The following is a 27,081-nucleotide window of genomic DNA, read 5'->3' as shown; positions in this document are numbered from 1 at the left end:
ACACACTATATATGATTCTGAAGCAACAATTAAACAATTTGTTACTGTATACATATAATTATCTATCCTTCCAAACTTTTGCTTTCAAAATTATTTTTCATGCCATTCCTTAAAACAATTTCTGTTTACCTCAAAACACAGTGAAGCCTTACATTTTGTACAATAGATTGGGACTTTGTTTTGCAATTCACGCATCTTTTACTGCATTCTGTTTTAGTTCACCCACAAAGGTTTAGAGTGTTTTTATTTTTTTATGTTTTTGTTGTTGCTTTTTTCTTGCATTTCACACCTGGAATAAACTAAGTATATATATACATTTTCACACCAGCTTCATCCATTTCTGTTTTGCGGTGTGGAGGCAATGTCTTTCTTGGCAACCTCAGAGCTAGTTACGCACATATACACCTACATCATTCACACATGGGTCAGTATAGAGTATCCAACCTAAACAGTATATTTTTGGCATGCAAGTCTAAAACTGACATACTTAAAACAGTGGAGTGGAGCAGTGCCATTTGATTAATTGGTTCCCCACATGAAACTGGGAGCAGTGCCTCTGCGTGATATAAGTTCAGTCAATCGAAGAAGGATCCCCATGAAAGTTCACTTAGAATGATTCAGTGCTATTCAACAAAGGGGATGCTCCCCATGTGAAACTGCAAGCAGCACAGCATGATACAAGTACAGTCAATCAAAGAATGAATGACCCTTGAAAGTTCGCACAGCTTGATTTAGTGACATTTGATAGGTTCCCCAAGTAAAACTGGAGAAGCACTGTCCAGAAAACTAACGGGAAGAATGTACAGCAGACAGTCTTTATGTATGGAAATTGAACATACTTGAACTGTAAAACTGCATGCCACAATGCTTCAAAGTTATACTATGAGCAATACTTACAAATCAAGTGTAGCATCGAGTTCTTCAGCAAACACGTCATTCTCAATAGAGTCAAAAATTTGATCAGAATCTTTCTCAGCGTCTTCCTATTCAGTATCACTAGCATTCTGTAACTTTTCTAGAAAGTCTTCAACCGTATGTTTTCCTTTTTTTTTTTTTTGAAGAAGTCATTTCCCTAATACAAACTTGAAGTCTTAATTGTGCATTTACCAAACAGTCCCCATGCACTCTGACTGAAGCTTTTTTGCATAAAGTTCAGCTGTCAACGCACACAAATATATTACCCGCCTTTTATGCACAACTGTGACATGTAATATAAATGACCAATCATACACAGCTACACGTCATTGGAATTCTCTCCACCTCAGCTATCCAGTGGTATTGAGTGTTTCACTGTATGTGGCTTGACATACTTTAGGTAGGATATTTGGTAAAAGCAGGTTCATTCAGCCGTGATGTGCTGCTCGCCTTAGCATATATGTGTGCAAATCACATATTTTGCTAATGAAACAGAGCAGTCAACCTGAAAACTTATGATTTATTTAATAAGACAACTATGGGTATGTAAAAATACCATTATTGCTTTTGGTTGACTTGTGGGTTTATTGAAAGGTGCACAAACAACTTTGAAATATGCCACTGTCCCACTGTTAGGGCACTTAAGTGTTAAGTGCATAAGTGGCTAAATAGGTTTTGTAAAACAAGTGATGTTACAGTAAAACTTGCAATGTGAAATATTCTTTGATTATGGTCAAAGGAACAAGTCCTTCAGTTATACTGTGTTAGACATATTCAGTACAGATTTTGTATTGTGGCTTTATCTAAATTGAAGATTGTCTTATTTTTGTATATTTTCTATGTTGTAGCTTATTTTTATGCTCAAATTTGATTTATTTGTTTATTTCACCATAAATACTTCAATCATTTCAAATTATCACCAGAACCTTTTTCAGGATACCTTTGAAAGTCTGTGTCATTAAACTAAGTGTCTGTACAGCATGTCCTCTTTTTTTAAGGAGTGAATTCTTTTTTTTTCTTGAAGGTGTTGTTCAATCTTTTGGATCGAGTTAGAAAATCGTCAACAACAGCGGACAAGGAAAAAATTGAATCAGGTGGTGGGAACATTCTCATTCATCATTCAAGAGACACTGCTGAGAAACAGTGGGCTGAGACATGGGTCTTGACTTTGGCAGGAGTGGCAAGAATCTTCAACACTAGGAGATATTTACTACAGTCCCTAGGTAGGGTTTCAGTGGCAGTGTTTCATCTAGGTATAAGATTTGTTAGGTTAATATTTGATTTCATGCACTTATTAGAAGTAATTTTCTGAGTAACTGTTAATTAGTATTCTTTTTACTGATCTGACCAGTAAAACCATACAAGTGGACCAAGTGTGAAGTTTTACAAAGCTCAGCTGCAGTGACCTAAAATCTACTTGTATGTTTATGTAATGCAGTACATCAATTCCTTATTTTAAAGAATAATTGACTTCGATTTTGATAGCATTCTTTCTTTTTTTAGTATGTTTGTGTCTCTCATTCTTAGAATAAAACAGATGCAGATTCTATTTCCCAGTGTGCAGGTATTCCTAGTAGCTTGTCACCGTGCGGTTTGCATGTTAGATTCAAGAAATATAGTTTTGGACTTTTTATGCACTGTATAATATTAAGCATAGCAGAATGGTGGTACAGTGGCCAGGGCTGCTGTCTCATGGATCTATAGTTTTATTTTCAAATCCTGCACTCAATCATTGCCTGTGTACTGTTTGTAAGTTCTCCCAGTGTCTTTGTGGGTTTGCCACTGGTTACTCTGAATTTCTCACCACATTCCAAAAGACATTTATAATAAGTTATTAGATCACTCTAAATTTGTCCCAGTCTGTGTGTGTGTCCGTGTGTGTCCTATTCAAGGTTTCCTGACTTATGTCTAACCCCAGGACTCCACATTAGTTTAAATAACATTAAGCTGATTTAAAGATTTATGAGTCTAGTGTTAAAAATGTATTGTTTTGTCTAGGGAGAAATTTAAAAAAAAAAAGAAAGAAACCTGATACCATTGTGCACACAATGGAGCAAATTAAAAACATTTTGTTTTAGCTTTAGCTATTGTACTTCATGCTTGGACAATAACCTCAAGCGCTTGTATAAAACGGTTTTGAGCAGCATAACTTTTGCCATATTACATATTACTTTAACATACACCGATTAACTTTCCTGTCTGGTACTTTCTCATTCACGTATTTAGACAGAACTTGTAAGACATGCAAGACAGTAGAATTGTTTGAAAATCATGCATCGTGCTTTGTTAAGTGCTGTTCCCCACCTAGCAGGGAATTATGCTTTTGAGTGTTCTAATAATATCATGCTGTCCACTTCTTCACAGCTATTAATGAAGATGTGCATTAGTTTTTGAGTCATTGCTAGAGAGCACTCCAGATGCTTTGTGCTCATCATAAGTTGTGGTGTATGCAGTAAGACAAAATGTTCTTCTGCTCTGTAGATGTGCTACATGTATTTTTGAATTTTTTATACAATCAAGGAGTTTACATTTGATACTCTTTAAGTTGATTTTGAATTTTGTGGAGTCTTTATCTTTTTAAATCCCCATAAAATATGTCATTTTCAGAGCTGTTTTACTTGTTCTACAGGGGATTTCTTCAAAGCCTGGGAAGTGCTTCTGGATCATATCCAATCAGCAGCACTCAGTAAGAATAATGAAGTCTCCCTAGCTGCTTTAAAGAGTTTCCAGGAGATTTTACAAATAGTTACCCCTGTGAAAGATTCAGAGAAACAAGATGCTCTTGCAGGTGTAAATATGCCATCCATGATTGATTCAGTGACTGCATCAGGCCCCGGAAGACCCCTTCTTAGAACAGATTCCGTTGGAGAAAAACTGACCAGGTATTATGGACCTGAACAGATACCGCCTGCTGATGAGATAGAAGATTCAACATTGTGGTGGTCTGCTTGGAATGCCTGGTACAGAATAGGGACTGATAGCACAAGGCCACCAACTAGTACAGAAAAACTAACCTTTATACCGAGTCAGCCTTTTCTTACTGCCCTCATCCAGATATTCCCAGCATTGTACCAGCACATCAAAAATGGTTTCAGCATGGATGATCTAAAGAAACTGGGGGTGATATTGCATGGTGCTGTGTCTGTTCCGATCAGTTCAGATGCCTCTCCTTTTATATTACCATCCTACACTGAAGCTGTGCTGACTAGCTTGCAAGAAGCAGTATTAACATCTTTAGATGTCTTGCAAAAGGTAAGCTCTTTCTTTTGTGCTGTCTTATTTATAAGGGAATATGACAACTCAAATAATGCTATTATCACCATTGTGCTTTTTTCTAAGGGTCACTTGAGATTGTTATGTTTAATAACAAAAATGATCAGAATGTTTGTTCTTTTAAAAGATTTAAAAAGATTTATCTTTATGATAAAAAAGGAACATTTCAGAGAAATGATTTGAAGAATAAATGCAATGTGGCATATATGAATTACAACACAATACGGTTGTTTGACAGAAATTATGCTAGGGCAGTTCCTGCAACTGTAGTCCATTACCTGAGAAATCGGCTTTCCTGTTATTTCTTCCATTTTTTTTCCCCCACAAGGGTTTTTTTGGACTTTCATATCTTCTTAGAGAGTCAAGGCTGGAGGCCTGTCAAAAAAACCATTGAACCCATTGAGACATTCCTTATATGAATTTGGGCTATACAACAAATAAATCATTGTTTTTGTTATAGTACTATCTATTTAAGGGTTGTATGCAATTAATGATATTTTTAATGTTTCAATTGAAATTGCAATCTTTTTTTTTTTTTGAATTATGCACTTTTTTGTTTGTGTAAGTATTGCACACCTATGCAGAGCATTCAGATTCTATAATGTTTGTTTTCTGTAGATCTTAATGGCTATGATTCGGTAGGTTTGTTGTTCATTGAATGTAAAACAAACATGACTATTAACAATGTCATTGGATCTTTGAAAGTCTTTGCTAAGCAATCAAAACTGAAAGCTATGATAAACAGATTGGACAACTAATATTATAAGACCTGCTGGGAATTTTATTTCTCCTGAAGGAACTTTCTATCTCTAATTGCATAACTATGTTGAATGCATATACCTGCTATGTGTAAGACTTAACCTTTTAAATTATTATCTAAAATTGGAATTTTGTCCAGATTCATTGATCTAACTACTCTTCCTAATTTGTTGTTAACAAAAAAAATTGGCAGAAGAAAATGAATTCGTTTTTTTTTGTTTTTAAGATAATATTTTCATTGTTATTGCATATACTTTGGCAAGAAAACAAGTTTTATTGTTTGTTTTAATGTTAGAACTTAGCTGAAATGTCATTATTGCATTAAAATTGGGGAAAAAGTCTTGATTTTCTGCTTTTCATAATGTTGTATTGCATTTATAATATACACATTTATTTAGTTTGGTTTATTTTAATAATACAAATATTATTAAATAATATTTGCTGCTTGTCACCTATTATATAAACTTAGAACATGCAGTGACTGTACAGAACATGGTACAGCAACATGGTTCAGTAGACACAAGACAATAAACATTAGAAATAAATATGCAATAAATAGTAGGAAAGTTATGTGTTAGCAGCCTAATGGAGGTAAAAATTGTGAATCTGGTGGCACAACTTTAAATGCCATGAATTACTTGCTGGATAGAAGTGAGATACAACCTTCGCAGGAACAGTGACAGGAGATGCATGTTTTTGAGAAACATCTGCATTTGCCAAATCCAAAGGGCAAATTGTTGTTGGGTTTATATTTTAATCATAGAATCCCTTAATGAACACAGTGCTGCTCATACAGTACATGCATATTACTGCGTGGTGTTTTTGAAAGTAGTACCTTAAGGTAATCAGGTATAACTTGATTATGTATTGGAAATATTAGTTGTATAGAAAATTCCAAATTGTTTTGGGCTTAATGGCTTGTCCTCATCTAAACGTTTGTTTTTATGTACCATATCACAAAGAATTACAGGTCATTGGTCAACTCTAATTTTTTTCCTCTGATCTGAGGCAGTATGTTTTGGAAAGTTTAGTTTAAAGGGGGTACTGTGATGTTAGGTAATCACTATATGTCTTGAAACTAGCATGTAGATTCAAATCAGCTGATTTAGTTGTTATAACAATCATTACTGGAGGTTTTTTTTTGGTTTTTTTTTGACACTTTGTGTTACTGGATCATACAGAATGTGAAAATTACTTGTTTTTCTTAAGGCCGGTACCTGGTACCCATGGCCTTGAAACTATGATACTCTGAACTGTAACTTGTATATGATAAAAAAAAAAAAAACTTCTCTTAAGTACCTTCATCAGCGATATGTATAATACAGCATTTATCTCCCATGTTGTGGTCTTGGCAAACCAGACAGAAAAAGTACATCCTAAAGACACATTTGTGAGGTTAATTGATGATTTTAATTTGACCATCTTCATGTGTGAGTGTGTGTGTATCTGATTGCCTAAAGCCTCTACTATGGTTGCATTTTGCCTTGCGCCAGATGCTATGGAAATATTCTGTAATAAATAATTCCCATTCTGAAAATGTAAAATTTATTCCAACATTACAATATGAAAATGTGTTGTATATTATTGATATTTTGTATTATAAAATTATCCAGGGCATTTAAGCAGCTGAAGGAGAGAGCACATGCTTCAATTTAAGGGAATGGAAATAGGCCTTGCTTAGCCTCTCAGTGTAAAATGGGCATGGCTGTGATGTTTTTATATTCTTTTTTTTTTTTTTTTTTTTTAATATCAGCTATATTTGTAATAATGGGGGTTTTAACTGATTGTTGTATGTATGTATGTATGTATTATTTTGTTTCACACTCTACCTTGAAGGATTTTTGTAGGTAATGTATATTATACTGTTTAGCCAATAAGTATTAAAGTAAGAAGTTACTCATATTCTTATCTCCATTTAGGTGACTATGGCATACATTCATTCATCAATCCTATCAATATTTAAATTATATTATACAGTTGTTAAACTATATGTTTTACATTTGTGTCATTTTGCAGTGCTACATTTTATTACAAAATTTGGTCTCTATTTACTGAGCGTTACTGCAACCAGAAATCTGGGGTCACATCTAGTATTTGTGGCTAGTTGGATTAAGCAGGATCCCACACAATGCATGGACATTACAGTGATGCCCCTTTTTAAAAACGTTTCAAGTCGCTTGCTAGGCTATGATACAGACATGACTTCCCCTTAAAAATGCATAATATTGGACTCACAAAAATGAATTCATTTTTTGTAAATATGTATTTAAAAGAAAGGAAGTAAGCTTTTCAGTACAGTAAAGGGTGGATGTCATATTATGCAACTTTTCCAGCAATTTTTATTCGTAGCTTTTTATTTACATAATCAGAATCCGTTGGAGGCATGCTCCCTTGAAATCACTCAGCTAATTTGATATGCCCTTCAACTTGCCCGTTTGATTTTGTGTTTAGTCTTGGAGACGGCTGTGTGTGCATGAGAGCTGGCAATCAATGAATGCTCATCTGGAAGTACAACACAAAGAATGCAGTAACAAGAAATAAGGAATGTGGGTGTTTTAGACATCATGAACATAAGAGAAGCTCGTCTGTCTGAAGTCTCTTGCTGTACCCGTTAACCCTTCATACACCATTGGCTCTGTTATTCATCACGTTATTGGCAGTCAGAGAAAGGGGCAAACACTACGGTACTTGAAATTCGGCATTCATACAGTAAATGTGACATGGTCAGAGATTGTCAATCATTTACAACAACAACATTTATTTATATAGCACATTTTCATACAAAAAAAAGCTCAAAGTGCTTTACATAATGAAGAAAAGAAAAATAAAAGACAAAGAAAGAAATTAAAATAAGACAACATTAATTAACATAGAATAAGAGTAAGGTCCGATGGCCAGGGAGGACAGAAAAAACAAAAAAAAAACTCCAGATGGCTAGAGAAAAAAATAAAATATGCAGGGGTTCCAGGCCACGAGACCGCCCAGTTCCCTCTGGGCATTCTACCTAACATAAATGAAATAGTCCTCTTTGTATTTAGGGTTCTCACAGAAGGACTTGATGATGATGGTCATGCAGACCTCTGGCTTTTAATCCATCAGTGTTGGAACATCACAGTGCTTTGAGTAGATGGTGGTGGCGCAAGCCGCCACCATAAAGAAACCGGAAAAAGGAACAGAAGAGAGAGTAGGGGTTAGTACGGATTTTAGAGCCACCATGAATAGTTATTATAATGAATTGAATATACAGAGTATCAGGATTAAATTAAAGTGAAGTTATGAGAAAGCCATGTTTTAACTGACATTGTCCAGTAAATGAGATCAGTAACTGTATCTGACATAACTCATGACTAGAAGTCACATATTTGTGACACTGGCTTAAGTGTGAGAGATCAGCTATTGTATCAGTCAATGATTTCCTTTAATGAACGGTCAGTTTTCTCATTATCTTGGTTCTAGTCTTCAGCTAGGATCTTGACTTTTTGAGCATTCCAAAAGCAACTCAATTTTTTAATCTGACCTTTGGCGAGTGCGATGTCTGTCATATGTTGGAATGTTTAGGTTTAGGTTTAGGTTTGAGAATCTTTTCTGGAATGTGTTATAATGACTAAATTCATAGTGATAGCGAGTCATACAGCCCCATGCTTGACAGTTAAGATAAAGTCATTTAGGAAGGAGACAGTGTTTTGTTTTTTTTTTTTTTTGTTTTTTTTTTTAAACAAAATTTTCCGTTTTTGGCATGTTTTGCATATAATGTACAATAAACCCAGCGAGATTGCTATGTTTGTCTGTCTGTCTGTCAACATGAAATAGCAGCTCCCAATGGAATGATTGGAATGATTTTGTTGAAGTTCTGTACCCCTTTTTGAATCAAGGAAACTTGTCAGGAAAGTTCCGTTTTACTTGAGACATCTCAAATACTGCGTACTGTATAAATTTATGAAATTTCAGAATATCGCATTGGAAGGCAGTGGCAAATTTGTGAACTCCTGTATTTTAAGACAGAGAAACACTCGCCGTGAGTTCAATTCTCGATTAGTTTACGTTTTCAAAATACCCTGAGAATGGTCACTTCAACTGGTATGTTTTGTATACAGTAGTCCCTTTTTTTTACTCTTTGATCCTTGTAACAAGTTAGTCAAAAGCTGGAAGAGGAAACTAATTAGGTGATCATTACTTTTTATGGATAAAGTAATCAAATATGTGTTTATGTTACAGGAGAAAGCTACCTCATAGCTACAATATCTGCACATTGTAATGATCTGATATTTCTTTGACAATATAATTTATTGGTAAAGCGCCATCATGCTCTCTATCATGACCCAAAGCAGCCAACAATTTAACCTTGAGATGTCAACATTCATTTTAACTCTCTGTCAGATACTTCATTCAAGTTTACGTTTTAAGAAATTTAAAAAACAGTTACCCACAGACCACCCATAACACATGAGATTACATCAGTCAATGGCATTTTTACATCACTTGAGCTTTGCTGTCTATGAAAGCTATCGAGCCACAACAAGCCTACTTGGGCAAATTTTATAACTAAATGCATTTGTAAAGTGTTGTCAAAAAGCATTTATTTGATTGAATATTAACTAGATTTTATTATACATTTTAGTTGTATATGTGATTAATATGTTAAAAGCACATTAGTAAACAAAAGTGTGTTTACTAAAAAGTCACTTTTGGATGAAATAATTAAAAAATTTAAAATGTTCCAAATTTCACAACGGTTAATTATGTCATCAGACAAACCTGAACGTTACGCCATGCATACATTTTCAAATTTCTTTTCACCTTGGTTAAAAAGACTGATTTTTAGATTGATTTATTGACATTTGATGATTGATGTTTGTCTAAAAATAGCCAGAAATCTATAGGATCATCTGATCCTAATATTCCTAAATCTATGATACTCTTCCCTATATAACACCTGAAACAGCCTGTAACTCATTGAATTCTGACACTGTTTTTTTTTTTTTTTATGAAACTTTTTACTGTACAGTTAATAGCCAGTCATTATCAATATCATTTGGAAGCATGTTTATATATCTTGTTCCACTGTGTCTAACTTAATAAATGGTTATTTAAATGTGTTCCACAACAAATACATCTTTCCTGAAGAAGGGGCCTGAGTTGCCTCAAAAGCTTGCATATTGTAATCTTTTTAGTTAGTCAATAAAAGGTGTCATTTTATTTGACTTCTCACTATAGATCAAATAATAAATTCTTCATTTTGAACCTTTTTTTCTAAATGAGTAATGATTTTATAGCTGTCTTATTTTGTACTGATCTTCCTGGCAGTTCATTTTCATATTTTTCATTTTTTGTATACCCTCCCAGGCTATTTGTGTCGGGGCTGAAAACATGCAAGTCATGTACCCAGCAATCTTTGACCAGCTTCTCTTGTTTGTCGAGTTCTCCTGTAAACCTCCACAGTATGGAAAAGTAGAAACCAAGCATATTGCTAATGCAAAATTTAATCAGGTTAGTACCCTTTTCATACTTTTAACATTCCTGCTACATGTAGTGTTTTGATACATTTCTAAAAGTTTATTACAGATATTATGCCCGTATAGTTGTCTTCAATGATTTTTTTTTCTAAAACCATAAGCACTTTATCAAATTAGTTATTTTATATTTTGCAGTAACAGAGATATATTTGTATTACTTTGTTTCAAATGTTCTTTTAATCCCTCATATATTCAACATGTATTACACATTTTTTTTATCTTTAATGCTTTAGCTCAGTGCTGTACTCTTAATTTTATGCAAGAGCTTCAAAGTGACTTTTTAAACAAATTACTATTAATCTACCCAAGGATTTTGATATTGATGCCTTTCTAGTATACTGCCGCAGCTTTTGTTGCAGAAGAATAATAAACATAATAGATAACTGAGGGTTGGGTGATATGACCAAAAATGATATCACAATATATTTTTTATACCATTATCAGCCAGAATAGTGTTTTTATCATCAGATGTGAACAGTAGTGTTATAAATAAAAAGTGTAAATAAAATAATTAAAAGCAGAAAAAAAAATCTAGATTTTTTTGTCATTTGCTATACCAACATTGGTATGAATTTAAACATATAACAAGACATTTAACAGACTTCAAGATAACATCTTTAACACTGTCTTATCAGTCACTTGGAACAAGAATCAATCTGTCTCTCTCAGCAGGAATAAAAAAAATCATTTAAATTGAGTGTAAACAATAAAAGAGTTACACCTCATTAACCCCATGTAGTGAACAACAAATGTATCTTTCATTTACAAGTTTTTGGCTGGAAATCCTAGTCTGTCTACTGTCTCTGGTTTGAGATACTCTGTGGCAGCATACAGTGTTGCGGCCTGTGCTGAAAACACTATTGGAGGATAGCTAGTGGTAGGGATTCACAGATACTGTTTGGCTTTGTCCAGAGAGTCAGTTTATGAAATGATGGCTTGTGGATCTTTTACTAAGGGAAAAAATAGTTACCACAAGGGGAAAAAAGTGTGATGATAGTAATATTTATTGCAGTTAATAGTAAATAATGCTTTATGTACACTACAATAGAAAGTTGAATTCTTAGTTATAATGTAATACAAGGAAATCCACAAAGAATTGGAAGGATCCATCAAAACTTGTATTTTAGTAAGCAAGTGAATGATATGAATAATTTATAATGTGATGAACAAGTAAAATTGCATACAAAATCGCTGTGATATTCATATGCTTACATATGTATCCTTAGCGCCATTTAACCCAACATATCCTGTAAAAAAATAGATGTAGCATGGTAAAACATAGCTATAAAGTGTCATTATTCAAATATGTATTATAAAACTTTTTTTTTAAATGTCTTTTCACGATTCTTTTTTTCCTGCCGACACATTGTGTTAAAATAACAGCATGTGAATTTGCTTACTTGTTAATTACCTGATATACTATAGTATATAAGCCTTGCTTTTGCTTTGTTGCTAACAAATTAGCCAACATGACCACATACAACATATCAGCCCTTCATTTGTTTGGCAGTGTGTGTGTTTCCACAGTACTGAAATGGTGAGCTAATTTTGGCTGTATGCACATGCGCATGTGGACTGAACTTGAAGTCTGCCTTCTCACGTAACCTGACTTAATTCTTTTCAGTGGAGAGCATTTTAGGCTCAAAACTGCAAGATTAAAACAATTTTACTCTTTCATTTTTCCCCACTTGATACATATATCATAACCTATTGTTTGTAAACAATAGATTGCTGGTTTGGGTAGTCCTTGCCATGCCAGAGGCTATGACTGAATTAGTAAAAGTGTGCCTTACCAATGGTAGCTAAAAGAAATGTCTCTAATGCTGAAAAGGGTTATAAAATTGCTGTCTTTGATTATATTTTTTATTTGTATGAAATAGTCATACAGCAGTGATGTTCTGTTATCGCTTTATAGTCATGTGAAAAAAGAGATACAGTAATCCCTCCTCCATCGCGGGGGTTGCGTTCCAGAGCCACCCGCGAAATAAGAAAATCCGCGAAGTAGAAACCATATGTTTATATGGTTATTTTTATATTGTCATGCTTGGGTCACAGATTTGCGCAGAAACACAGGAGGTTGTAGAGAGACAGGAACGTTATTCAAACACTGCAAACAAACATTTGTCTCTTTTTCAAAAGTTTAAACTGTGCTCCATGACAAGAAAGAGATGACAGTTCCGTCTCACAATTAAAAGAATGCAAACATATCTTCCTCTTCAAAGGAGTGCCTGTCAGGAGCAGATGTCAGAGAGATAGAGAAAAGCAAACAAATCAATGGGGCTGTTTGACTTTTAAGTATGCGAAGCACCGTGGCACAAAGCTGTTGAAGGCGGCAGCTCACACCCCCTCTGTCAGGAGCAGAGAGAGAGAGAGATAGAGAGACAGAGAAAAACAAACAATCGAAAATCAATACGTGCCCTTCGAGCTTTTAAGTATGCAAAGCACCGTGCAGCAAGTCGCTTCAGGAAGCAGCTGCACAGAAGGTAGCAACCGTGAAGATAATCTTTCAGCATTTTTAGACGAGCGTCCGTATCGTCTAGGTGTGCGAACAGCCCCCCTGCTCAATCCCCCTATGTCAGGATCAGAGAAAGTCAGCGCAAGAGAGAGAGAGAGAAAAGTACGTTGGGTAGCTTCTCAGCCATCTGCCAATAGCGTCCCTTGTATGAAATCAATTGGGCAAACCAACTGAGGAAGCATGTACCAGAAATTAAAAGACCCATTGTCCGCAGAAATCCGCGAACCAGCAAAAAATCCGCGATATATATTTAAATATGCTTACATATAAAATCTGCAATGGAGTGAAGCCGCGAAAGGCGAAGCGCGATATAGCGAGGGATTACTTTACACCCCATGGAATGTTTTTTCTTTTTTAAATATTTTTTTTTTTAAAGAAAAAAAGATTTTCTTTAAAACAATATTTATTGGTAAAGATGATGTAATGCAATGGACAACATACCACATTTACATTTTATAGTCCATTGTATAATTTAAATAAACATACGTGCAAATTTCACATGTGAAAAAGTGAGTATATTTATCACTACTTCGAATACCTAAAATTAGAATCAGGTGCTTCAGATAAGGAGCAAATGATTAGAACATCATTACAGAGGATCTTGCAGGAGCCTGCCTTATTTAAACCTCAGACATTTAGTTTGGTTTGGTCTTTGTTGATGAAGTGTGTTTTATCACCATACCCACCATACTCTGAGGCCTTCTGAAAGAATGTTATTGATGCTTATGAGTCAGAAACGGATTTAACAAAGACCCCCAAACATTTTGAAATTAACCATGCCACTATCCAGTAGATCAGTGGAGAAAGTTTCAAACAACTTGTCCAAGCCAGGATACCCCAACAAGTTCAGCCCAAAAGAAGAATGCAAGATGCTGAAAGAAGTCTCTACAAAACGCCATAATGTCACCACAGGGCTGACAGGTAGTTCTTGCCAACATTGATGTCAAAGTGTGTGAGTCTGCCATTAGAAAGTGGCTGCACAAATTAGGCCAAAAAGGAAAGATAGAATTATTTGGCTACAGGACCAGGAGACATGTTTAGCGATGACCAAATACAGCATTTGAGCAGAACAACCTTATACCAGCTGTAAAGCATGGCGGTGGAAATGTTATGGTTTGGGGCTGCTTTCCTGCATTAGGGACTGGGAAGCTCACCATCCTTGAATCAACAATTCTTGATTCTACTACAGGGTGTTTAAAGATAATGTGAGATCATCTGTCAGAAGATTGAAGGTTCTTCGGAAAGTAGACGTTGCAATATGACAGTAACCCAAAATATACCATTAAACCCACCAAGGAATGGCTGAAAATAAACTGAAGATTCTAGAATAGCCAAGACAATGCTCTGATCTGAATCTCATCTGAGGCTGTGCACACAAGACACCCTTCAAACATTGCACAGCTGAAAGAATCGCATTGAAAGTTGTAGGAAAACTTTATACTAGTTGATGTCAGAGACAAATGGACAATTCCAGGAAACACTGAAACCCCCAACTGAGATTGATTTTGGCAAAGGGGAGATTACCAGTTATTACAGCCAAGGAAATACGTACTTTTCCAAAAACAGAAATGGCATATCTATTCATTTTTTATTGAATTAATTATTGCAAAGTCCAATTTTAGAGAATTTTTACACAGGTACATCACCTTTATCTAAAGATACTGTTTAAATGAAAATCAAATCTTGATATGTCTACATATGTTAAAAAAGTGAAAAAAATGTCATGAGATGTACTTACATTTGTCACATTTGTGTTAGTTTTAGTGTACACTAAGCCATAACTAAGCTATCTCACTCATATGCCTCTATAAAAGAGCAAACTAAGATGTAATATACAATACACACAAATGACTTGCAATCTAGACATTTAACAAAAAATAAATACATGAGTTTTATTTATCAGGATATTTAACCATATGACTTTTCAGACCTTCATCAGTCCCATTTAGCCATCTAGATTAAAAGGACTTTAGCAAAAAAATATGGCCTAACACACATAGCTGGATATCAATGAGATTAAAATATTTGGTAGTTAATCCATATCATCCATTTTTTTATAGGGCTATGCAGTAAGATGCCTTGTTTAAAGCTACAGCATATGATGCTCTTGTGGTAAAAAAAATATGTGAAAAATATATAGATAGATTGTTATTGCACTGTTTTTTTTCTGGTAAAATTTAATTATTTGCATTTTTCATATATTCATCTAGATGGAACACCCTTTTAACAAATTCCATACAGTTAAATGTTTCATTAGTTTCAATGGAAACTGTGGTAAAAATATGTATAGCTCAAGGCCATTTTTAAATCTTAATTAACTTTAACTTGCAAAATGATTTAGTTATATGAATGATTTGGGGAAGAATAATTTTTAATTATATGCTGAGTGGTACATGCTTCAAAGAAACATCTGAGTTTCGGAGTTACCGAAGGTGAAGCATTTGAATTGCTGTGACTCTTAAGTTATTTACACTGTTAGTCATGAATTTACAAATCAAGTACTAAGCTTTCAGTACAGTTCAGCCTGAGTTTTCCTACATGGAGAATCAAAAAGATGGGACAGAAGGATGTCTTTAAGTGGACTCCATCATTGATTTACTGTATAAACTTAGTTAACCCTATGTGCAATGCACTGCTTATGCCCGATAATTTAATTTAATATGAAATTTGTGTGATGATAAGAAAATGTGAAAAGTGTTCATCTGGATGTCTGACTTAAGTTAATCAGTATTTAATATGAGATCTAAATCAGTTTTTAAATTATGAACTCAACATTAAAAATTAAAAATCAGCACGTTAATCATTTATAATCTTCTTTTATTCTGTTTGCTGTACTACACAATGGATTCACTTTAGATTCAACTGTTTGCACCGGTGAGTTTTGTTTCTTATAGATCATTTCAGCTTAATATTTTTAAAATAAGGAGAGAATTAACAGCATGGTAGGCACCTTTATATGTTCAGAATTACTTATGCCATCTCTTCTTTGCTTTTTTTGGAAGCATTAACCACCTCTAGCACGTTGCTTCATAACAACTTGAATTTCCCTTATATTTACTTTTTTTTCTTTATTTAATTTGCATCTTTCTTTCATGCATGCAGTGCCTTAAACATATATATATTCTTTCCTCAGATATATGCTTAAAATTTTTCTTGTGCTGTCCTTTATATAGGCTGAATGGGTTGCTTTAAACTACGTACCATTTGCTGAAAAGTCTTTGGATGTTGTTGTTGACCTCTATCAGAAAACTGCCTGCCATAAAGCTGTAGTAAATGCAAAGGTTTTACAACAAATCATAAAGGTAGGCCTTAAATTTATCTTACATTGCTCAAGTCATTTTTTTAAAAACATCTTTGCATTTATTTAATCTTTCTTGTTGCACGTAGTTAAAATCAGAAATTTTCAATTGCTGTTGATGAATCCATAGGCAATGATCAACATTTAATCCATATTAACATGTTTCAGGATAGTTAAATTGAGTAGGTTCTGTAATTTCAGAACTTAACAACTCCACATTAATAATCAGGCAAACTTAAGATGTGTGCCTTAAACACATGGAAATGTTTGTCATATTTATGTGATTGTTGCAGTATGTGCATTTTTTTCAAAGTAGTGGCATATTGTTACTTGGAGCTCTATTGATATGATAACTACAAGGTTAAATACGGAAACTAAAAAGCAATCTCAGCTGTATTATACTAGATTATTTAAATTATATTTTTTGCTTACCCCATGTGGTTTGTTGTAATAGCCGTGAAAAACTTTATTAATCATGTTCTCATGAAGAACAAAGATAACATTTCTGATAGAATGGGAGCTTATGGTGACAAGCGCTGAATAACAGTAAACATTGTTAAAACTGGTCAATAAAACAGTTCACATATCACTCCTCTTTTCAAATTACTTCAGTGGCTCTCTGTAGCACCACACATTAAGTTCAAACCCTTGATGCTTGCCTTAAGAGTAGTCAATGGGGTGAAATGTGCTGCCCACTTCCATTCAAAATTCTGACTCCCCCAATGTGTTGTTTTCTGAATTATGTTGACCTCATTTGTAACTTTCTTTGGATAAAAGCAACTGCTAAGCAAATAAATTTAAATGTAAGTGTAACTGATTCCATCCAGAAGTTAAATTTTCACATACTACTACTCTGAATTCTTCCATTTTAAGGTTATTTGTTGTCATTATGTTTTAACTATTGTTTAACTTGAAGTCATCCAATGTTTTGAGAGGCTTATGCTGTATTACTTAAATGTTACAATAACCTGAGTACTGTATATTACTGTGAATACTGTAATACAATACAGAGGATCTAGATTTCAACAACTTTGTGGTAATGTACCTTCAAAATATGTATGATCAATGACATACATTTTTATGTTTATATTTTTAAATACAGACTTTAAGAATACCACTGAGTATGAAATACTCTTGCCCTTCTGAAAGTACATGGAAATTGGCCGTAGCCTCCCTTTTAAAAGTGTTGTCTATTGGCCTTCCTGTTGCAAGACAACATGCATCATCTGGTAAATTTGATACAATGTGGCCTGAGCTTGCAAATGCTTTTGAGGACTTCCTTTTCACAAAAAGGTAAGCAAGAACTTTTTATCGATCTAGCCACATTTCATAGTAAAGGAGGCTCATTTTGGTATATGATAATGAAGAAAAAAGGTTTACATTCAGAGTGGGTCCAAATAAAATTCTTTTTTACTGCTTTGATGTAAAGTTTGTATTTGTGTAGGTCTTTAGTTCCATTGAAATGTTTGACTCAAAAATAAAATCTGCAGCTTACCTAGCAAGAACAAAACTGTAGTTTTAAAAATACCTAAGGATAAGTGAAGTGGATATGGCCTCCTTTTTATCACGATACATGTGGAATCCCTTTGAAATAGAATTCATTGGACCATAAAAATGGAAATTTCGTTATAACGAATTTGAGGAAAATAAGAAGAGTATTGGTCACCAGCGATTCACCTTCTCTAACGGCACCAGAACAAGGACTGCTCCATAGTTGCTCTGCACCGTCTGGTAAATAGTAAACCTAGGACAAAGTAATTGGATGTCCTCAGGCTTACCGCATAACATGCTTATGGAAAGATGTTTAGAACATTTAACACCCAACCTGAACTCACCTTTCTGTCTCTCGTGCAACTAACTCTGTGACCCAAGCTTGACTATACATGTATGGAAAAAACACAGTATTTCTTAAACTGTAAAAAAATATTTTATTTAAAAATAAGACATTAGATGTAACTCTTTTTATATATAGAAATACAGGTGTGAGTACAGCCTGAAAATGAGAGATTAGATGTAACATTTTTTTATAGAAATGCAGGTATGGATACAGAATGAAAATGAGATGTTAGATGTAACTTTTTTAACTTGTCTGCATGGAGTTTGCAGATCAAAAGCAACATGAAGTTTAGGCTGACTGGAAATTCTAAAAAGGGCCTGTATGAGTGGGAATGTGGGTGTGTGTATGAGTGAACCCTTCAATAAACTAGAACCTTGTCCAGGGATATCTTGGATAGACTCTGACCATCCAGAAGGCTGATTTGGATTAGTTATGTTTGAGAATGTAATGTTTTGTTAATTATTACAATATGGACTAAACCAAATATATTGTTTTCCGTATTTTTTTCTTCATCTTATCTCCTAAATTCATTTTTGGTGCTTGTTATGAATGATCTGTCTTCCTTGCATTTACCATTTGGGTTTAATACATGTTTATGTATTAAATAGATAATTTTGCCTGCATTTTGTTAAATCTGTTAGGTTCAGATTTGATTGGCCAGTTTCAAAGTAAAATAATTATTTTTTGGCATAAAAGAAATCAGTCTTTAAAGATTTTTCTATATTACCACACTGTTACAGGATTTTCAGGTGTAACAGTTTTTTGTACTATTGCCTGTATTAAAACAAAAAACAAAAAAAAAACAGACAAAGCTTAGCTTGCTTCTGATGACAACATGAAATTCAGTGATCTTAACACAATATCCATATAACATGCACTGCTAACTCCAAAGGGTACCAATTTGTAATTCACATATTTCCATACACAAGTGCTAATCTTTGACCATTTTTAAAATCTATACTACAGAATATCACTTTGCTTTATAGGCACTCCTTGTATTATAAAATGATTAGACTAGATATCCCAGTTTTCATTTCTGTATTTGTGTCTGGTAAATAGATAAATGGGGAAATAAATCTGTCTCACTAGGAAACATATAAGTTTACTTATTGCAGTGGTCAAAAGCATTAAAGGATTAGCAGTTTAAGAAACTGCAGGATACACTCCAATCGGTTAAGGTATCTAATGTATGTTTGTATTTTACTATGATTTAATTTAATTTCTTTGTTCACCAGCTTACCACCTGATAATCTGTCTATTCAAGAATTCCAAAAAAATGAACGGATCGATGTAGAGGTATGAATGTTATGCACATACTTCCTGGCTCATAAGGAACAAAACCTTCTTATTTTAGGCTAAAATATGACACACAAATATATTTAGCTGTCTATATTTCCTGTAGGTTGTACAACTCATCAGCACAGAGATACTGCCGTTTGCAAATTTTATACCAAAGGAATTTGTCAGCCAGATAATGCTGATGCTGAATAAAGGGTCAATTCACTCTCAGCCTGCATCATTCACAGGTATCTTCTTTGCTCATGTTCAGATATTTTATCAGCTTACCCTCAAGTTTGTAGGAAGATTACATGGAATGAAAGAAATTTACAGTATTTTCTGTTCTTTTGGGCACATTCTGAAATTTCATTCTGATACCAGCTATAAAGAAACCAGCTGCAGATATTTGTCATTTTTTTCTTATTATTGCTTATGATTTTCAATAAGAATACAAGTTTTTTTTAATTCTCTTTCATAGAAGCTGAAATAGATATTAGGATGAGAGAAGAGTTTTCCAAGGTATGCTTTGAGACATTATTGCAGTTTTCCTTCAGCAACAAAGTGTCAACACCTCAGGAAGGATACATTTCACGAATGGCTCTTTCAGTACTTTTAAAAAGATCCCAAGATGTGTTGCACCGCTATGTCGAAGATGAAAAGTTGAGTGGTAGATGCCCTCTTCCAAGGTGAGTAACCTAAGGAAATTCTTACTGTTGATTTCAGTGTTTTTTGGATATTTGATTTCAAGTACTGTTTGACTTTTATGCCCTATTTTAATGCTTTATTGTCATGTACAGTATGTACTCTTCTAGTTTCTGTTCATTATTTTGCACAAGATCTGGGTTAGATGTAATGATCCGTAGGTACTGAGATCCATTTGTTATTACTTTCTATAAACTGGAATGATATTTGCAACTGTCCATTAATTAAATATTGCTTCCAATTGTCTGGTAATGGAAATGTATTTATTAGAAAAATACAATCTTTTAGCATTCCTGGAAAACCCCCTTCAGACACGTGATTGATTCCCCCCATGTCCTTCATGTCTATAACATGTTTTTGTTTTACTATATTTTAATAATAAACTTGCCCTTTGTATAGGGAAGTTGGAGCCTGTTACTGCATGATAAAAAAGGTTATCTTAAAAATGAGGAAATAAATTTGTTTCCTAATATAATTACAAAAAATATATAGTGCCTCATTCTGAACATAAGTATGTTTTTGCCAATGCAGTATTTTAAAAACCACCTTAAACAACTGCTGACAATTGCCTTTCATTTAAAACAACTGGAGACCTCATTCATTTAATTTGTACCTTACATGTGCCTTTATTGCCAGAATCCACTAACTTGCAATGCATCTTTTTTTTGGTTTTGTTTTTTATTATATTTTGATTATTACCAGTTTGTTTTATATAGTTACTGCTCACAGGTAATTAGATAGTTCTTGTATTTAAGTAAAATCTTGGATGCTAAGTTTGTGTGGCAGTATCTTGAATGTGGAAAATCCTCAATGATAAATACTGCAATATTTTTGAGTTTGTCTAATAAACATTTTTAGATACTTTTGATTTTTTTAACTTTTTTATTATACTTTTGTACACATTTAACATTTCTATATACTGTAAACCTAAATAAAATCCACCCATCTGCACAATTTCCAGATCTGCTTAGCAGGGTCACCGGAATGCTGGAGTGTTTCTCAGCAAGCTTCAGGCATAATGCAGAAACAATAAAATACATGTCATATACTTAAAGTTTTAATGTGTTCAAAGGCTTCTTGTTTTTTTCCCTTTTATGAGCAAGTGGTTTTTAATAAATATTTCTGAAACCACATGGTCTGTGATTGTATTTCTACTATTATTTTAAAGCAGAAAGTCCCACTTTACTAATACACATTTTCAAAATTGTAAATGTTTGTATGGAGAATGTATGAGTTACATAGTTTGCATTTGGGCATTGAAGCCAGGTAAGTTAGTGAATTCTCACAACCACAGGAAAAATCAACAATCTGACTATGGGTAGAAAGGGACATTCGTTGTGATGAAAATATGTAATAAATATGCTCTTATTTATTTGGCATTAGAGTCAGCAATCAGGTGTTGTTACTTTTGGACTTAAAGCAGAAAATGTGTATATTAATTAGACACTTTAGAGTTATATACAACAGTTTTGAGGAATTGTAGGGATATATACCAACAGATGAACACACACACACACACACAGATATAAAGGATTTATTTATTTATGTATTTATTTATTTACATTTCAGGCAACAAGTGACTGAAATAATCTTTGTTTTGAAAGCAATCAGTACCCTTTTGGACTCTCTCAAAAAAACGCAACCTGAAAATGGTAAGTGATTTCATAAATATCACTGGATGGTTCCACTGATTTTGCTGTTCCTTTTAACATAACATGTTATCTTTCAGTTGTGACATTTCTGATAAATAAAAAATGGATAAGTCATGCTGTTGCTAAGATTGGTTCACTTGTTTCTTCTATAGTTTACTGCTTACAACTTTTAACTGCCATATCTGTTCCCAGTATTATGTTTTTATGAGTTGATTTCCTTATGTAAAGTTAATTAACTTCTTTACATTTACCATTCATTACACAATATAGCTCTGCTCTTCAAATGGGATCTCCTTTTTTCTTTCTTTTTTTTTTCCTACATTCTACATATAATTGCCAGATGGTTTAGCTTCTTGTAAAAACTAGACTTTTCAGTGTGTTCTTGAAAGATGTGAAAATTCATGCTGTGAGCAGTACTAGCTCGGTTTAAAAATATGACTGGTGAAGACACACCAAATGTCAAAGAGTGTGCAAAACCATCACAAACATTTAGCTTAAAGTCACAAATAAGACTTGCATTTGGAGCTGGTGGGTTTGTAAATTAGATTGTAAGGTAAATTCTCAGTTGTCCCTCGTGAGGTGGCACAGATCAAGAGGAGTAACATTGGGCTGTCTCAGATGACAATATAAGTGCTTATCAAATTATGTCCCAGCATGCCTTCCAAACATCTAGGTTTGCATTACTTTACCTTCAAGTGCAGATAAAAAAGAATAAACACATACATGTGTACATTTCTACATAAGTATACACACACTCACTTCTTTGAGCTTTTGTGGGGGGGGTTGGTTGATCAACACCAATAATGTCAAATCAATAAAGTGGTAAAACCTCCAGTCATGTTAAATATTATACCAGCATTATCAGCTTTTATGTAATTTTGTTGTGATGAATATAAATGAGAAATAATACCTTTCTAGTTTTAAGGTAGTAGATGATAATTACACATTATTGTACATCTGCTAAAATAGATATAAATAGATGAATGTTACTTCTCATTAGAATAGCTGTGATGAGAGCAGGCCATTCAGCCCAACAAGCTTGTCCATTCTATTCACCTGGATTGACTGAAATAACAGTCAAATTTTGAAGGTCTTGAAAGTCCTGCTCTCCACTACACTAACTGGTAATTTATTTCATGTGTCAATGGTGGCTTCCAGCCTTGTATGCAGAGTTTCCAGAACAGATGTTGGTTCCTTTTAGCACCATAATATGATAACAGCACAACTAAATTTGGGAAAAAGAATGAAGCAGTTGTTCCTTTTGTAGAAGGTTGTCACAAAAATTATAATAGTGTCTTCTCCTTCCATTTGTTTTTTTCATTAATTTTCCTTTCTCTCTCTACTCTGTCATTGAGAATGTGTTTCGATGTACCATTTGCTTAAGTATGGGTGCCTTGTGTGTCTTCGATGTATTTTTGAGTATGTTTAATACCTCATACTTTATTCAGCTGTTATTATGAACATTTTAATGCTAATATAAATTGAAAAAGTCAAACTCATCTCTAGTAGCAATAATGTTGTAAACCACAAATGATCACCTTGTATGTTTTGAACTTAAGTCATTATGAAGTACACGATTCTAGTGTATAGATTTTTAAAATGTCTTCATACTTGGCAAGGCATTATGAAACATCACTCACAGGACTATGATTGCTAAGTATTAGTCTTTTATTATAATCTAAGTTTGAAACTATCTCAAGGATATGTTTATTTTATAATTTAAAATATATAATTGTCTGTGTGTTGACTCTCACAAGTTTGACTTCCTTAAGTGTGTCAGACAATTTGTCTTTTCAGAATGGGTTCAGTTGATTGTTTTCCTTTACTCATTGAAATTTTCCACAGTGTCAAGACAGACTTTTGGCCCTTTGCACATCTTCTTTATTTTATTATTCTACACTGTTTTAGTTGTTAGTCTCTTACTAATTAGCATGCAGAGTCACCACAGACTAATGTAAAGCCACCCACAGTGAGTCAAAGATTGTAGGCTTTTTGTCCCCATCTACTGGCTTGCAGGTTTTTAATTTGGAAGGGGAAGGAGAGCGGATTTACTGCTGTTTCTCACTGAAGCCAGCTACAGATTTTTCCACAGTATCACAAGATGTTTATGTGAATCCAGTTGCTTTTAAAAAAATAATCATGAAAACAGATGTGTAAAGTGTATTTCCTGATGCCATTGATGCAGGAAGCAGCATAATTTTACTAATGTGAAAAAATTGAAGCCAGAGCCATTGCATTTTCTGGGGAAAAAGCTTCTTGAAAGTATATTTTAGACAAAAAAAACTGTATACATTTTTAACATGCAAATTTGAATAGTGGCTTAAATATAAGCATATGAATGTGATGTCCTATGCCCACAGCCATGGGTACTGACCTCCTTCAGAGCATCGAATGGCCATGATGGGCTTGGATAAGTGAGGAGACAGACAAGACTTTGTAGTCAAAAATGTGCAGAGGTTTATTATACAGTTCTGACTTAGTGTCCAAAGGTGCATTAGTGCAATTATAGTTACTCAATAAATAATCCTTCTTTAAAAACAAATCATGCTTTTACAAGAGTGCCTTAGGTGCTCAATAAATAAATACATTTATAATCCAAACACAATCCTTCCCACGTTAGGGCTTCATCAGAGATCTCTCATTACATACCCCAATGCATCCTGGTCTGCCACCTCAGCCAGTACCCTGCAGACCTGAACTGCCAGTTCTGTCAGTCATTACAGCACCCCGTGGTGCTTTGCCCTTAAATTGATGCTACTACACCTACCTGTGTGTAGTTCCAGTAGCCTCTTCTTTGGTCTGCTCTCTTGAATCAGTCAAAAAAACACGAAATAACTCAGCCAGTCCCCACAACCTTCACACCAGCAATCAGTCCTGCTTCTTGTACAAAGCTCAACAGGGCCAATACCGCCAGTCCTTTCCTTTCCATATACAGAATACCCACCAAGCCAAACTGCAAATGTGTGATCACGTGTTCTGTTTTCGTTTTCTAGCACCTTTATCCTCAGTTACTTGTAGCTGGTGCCTCATATTTACCCCGCTGCTTATCCAGTAATCAACACAATCCAGCTGTCACACATGTTCACATGCACACCATTATGAAGAGCAGGTGAAACCATCAGCCAGTGTTTAAAAGCCATTAAATAAATGACCTCATTAAAACAGCCCCAAACTTGTCTTATCACAACGGATATTACTGTGATGACTATTAAAATGTTACATTTTTCTACAGCTTCCTTGTGTATCAGAAAGCAGACGTTGATGGTGCCTACATTATTTGCTGCTTTTTGTTTTGTTGTTTGTTTTCTTTCTTACTATAGTATTTATATTGGAATTATATAAGTATGCTATTTTCTATTGTGTACTTAATTTATAATTTTGATTTGAGCAAATGCAGTACTGATTGTTTTCCTATTTTTTTGTAAGATGTGCATCTAGTTTCTGTCTTGAAGAACCACCACAAGCTTTCACCGCACCCAGACTGTTAATCAGAGGCATTTGTCTTTCATTGCAGTCTTGATTTCATTAAGTTCTTGGATGCTGGTGTCTGCATTTTAAACATAAAGTTAAAAAAAAAAAAAGTTTGATGCAGCTTGTGTTTCGCTCTCATACTGACATTTAGACATCATAAGCCAGACTGAAGTTGTTTTCTTCATAGAACTCCCTTTCTCCAGTTTTTGAAAAGGTCTAAGCACCATCCGTGCCGTGTAGGAACAGTTAATTTGCCATTCTCCATTAACCAAAATTGCCATAAAGGTAAAAAAGTCTAAACATGGCAACCATAAAATAAACAAACCTGTTTGCGGATGCAAAGAGCCACCACAAAAACTGTGTATTTTGCCACATTAAATATTGTAGATTCCTGTTAAATTCAAATAATGAGTGTAGATAGTTGTGATGAGTTGTCTATTTAAGCTGGGAGTTCAATTCAGAAGAACTCAAGATGGGGTTGACTGTCTTCATTGAAGTGAAAGCCTTTAGCTCGAGCTTTCTGAACCAACTCTTCAGATGTGTGCAGTTGACATCAATGGCCACTAGATGGTGCTTTATGTCAAAAACAGACAAAATTGTGTTTTTTTTATTATTATTATTTTTTTAGAAGAAAAAATCTCTCTCTTTATTTTTTTGTAACAGTTGACGCCAGTACTTGGGCCCAGGTCATTGCTTTATATCCAACACTAGTGGAGTGCATCACCTGCTCGTCGCCTGAAGTCAGTTTGGCTTTGAAAGAAGCACTGAGTCCATTTAAAGACTTTATGCAGCCACCTGTGACGAAAGTGCAAAATGGAGAGTCATGACCAACACCAAATTAAGACTTTTGATTTACAAAATTGTGGCATTTCTAAAGTGCAATGAAGAAGTGGGGTCTTAAGTTATCAGCCTTTATAAACAGACTGTAAGCCGGGGCAACTGTGAGACTCAACACTAACACTGATTTGGCCAATTTCTGTGTGACTCTGCTGACATTGTAATCCATGAAACTGACAGAATGAAATTAATCATTAACTGGCAATGTAAACTGCACAGAAAGCTGAGCAAAATGTACAGTGTGTGGCGATAGTGTTAATGATGTAATTACAGATAAAGTATTCACACTTTATTGGTCTTAAAAAGACAAAAGCAAAACATGATGATGATGATGGAACTCGCTGATCTTTTTGTGCACTTTTTTCCAACAAGTTTAAGAAAACAGTATCAGTGTCTGAAAGTATTTTATGCAAGACCTTTCTGGAACATTCCATGTCATCAGATCTGTAGCCAGCCCAGGACAACAGGATGTACTTGTAAGTGTAAAATAAATGATACAGTTCTGTATAAAAAAAAAAAGAAGTGTTTTTCTTTCAGTATTTTTGATTGTTTATTTATGTGCAGTAAAACTGTTCACCACTATTCTGTTATAGCATGAACAGCTGTATTTCTGGCATAAATTCTAGTGTGGCAGGAGCAAAAGTTCCTATTTGAAGACTTCCCTAATGCAAGCATAACCTTACCTGCCTTATCATGTCAAAGATTACACACCTTTGATGTCACAAAAAATCAATCCAAGTGTGGGATGCTGGTGCCTTGTCTGTCTCGATTGGCATCTCATTGTTGTGATACCCTCTGACAAAACAGCCATGTAGATTTAAACACTAAATAACGCAAGAGCCTCGTAACAACTCTCTGCTCAGGAAGCATACTGACTATGAACTGCCTATACTGACACAGCAACACCAAGTTTAGAATCGAATGGCTTTAAAGTGAAAAGGACCAGGCCACAATAACACAGAAAGAATAGGCCAATTATACAAACTGCATGCTTCAAACTCCGTATTGCATGTCTGGTAGCAGTGCTAATT

At 34.3% G+C, this 27,081-nt stretch overlaps 1 protein-coding gene across 2 annotated transcripts in view; it reads left to right on the top strand.

Annotated features, from left to right (window-relative positions):
• mon2 (MON2 homolog, regulator of endosome-to-Golgi trafficking) overlaps positions 1-26,572 on the top strand; it is a 172,080-nt gene extending 145,508 nt beyond the window's left edge. The window contains exons 25-35 of one of the 2 annotated variants that reach the window (XM_028810510.2): positions 1,940-2,138; positions 3,545-4,167; positions 10,291-10,434; positions 15,832-15,849; positions 16,149-16,277; positions 17,376-17,566; positions 19,346-19,406; positions 19,513-19,636; positions 19,867-20,074; positions 21,660-21,742; positions 25,877-26,572. In XM_028810510.2, the coding sequence (XP_028666343.1) occupies positions 1,940-2,138; positions 3,545-4,167; positions 10,291-10,434; positions 15,832-15,849; positions 16,149-16,277; positions 17,376-17,566; positions 19,346-19,406; positions 19,513-19,636; positions 19,867-20,074; positions 21,660-21,742; positions 25,877-26,040 (1,944 nt within the window). In that variant the 3' untranslated portion in view covers positions 26,041-26,572. The remainder of the gene's footprint in view (positions 1-1,939; positions 2,139-3,544; positions 4,168-10,290; positions 10,435-15,831; positions 15,850-16,148; positions 16,278-17,375; positions 17,567-19,345; positions 19,407-19,512; positions 19,637-19,866; positions 20,075-21,659; positions 21,743-25,876) is intronic. The other variant, XM_028810523.2, reaches the window with a different exon arrangement.
• The last annotated feature ends 509 nt before the right edge of the window (positions 26,573-27,081 follow it).

Source organism: Erpetoichthys calabaricus, chromosome 1 (assembly GCF_900747795.2).
Source record: "Erpetoichthys calabaricus chromosome 1, fErpCal1.3, whole genome shotgun sequence".
In the NCBI taxonomy this organism is placed as follows: Eukaryota; Metazoa; Chordata; class Cladistia; order Polypteriformes; family Polypteridae; genus Erpetoichthys; species Erpetoichthys calabaricus.
The sequence above is the reverse complement of the archived record's forward strand: the minus strand, read 5'-3'. Positions and strand labels throughout refer to the sequence as shown.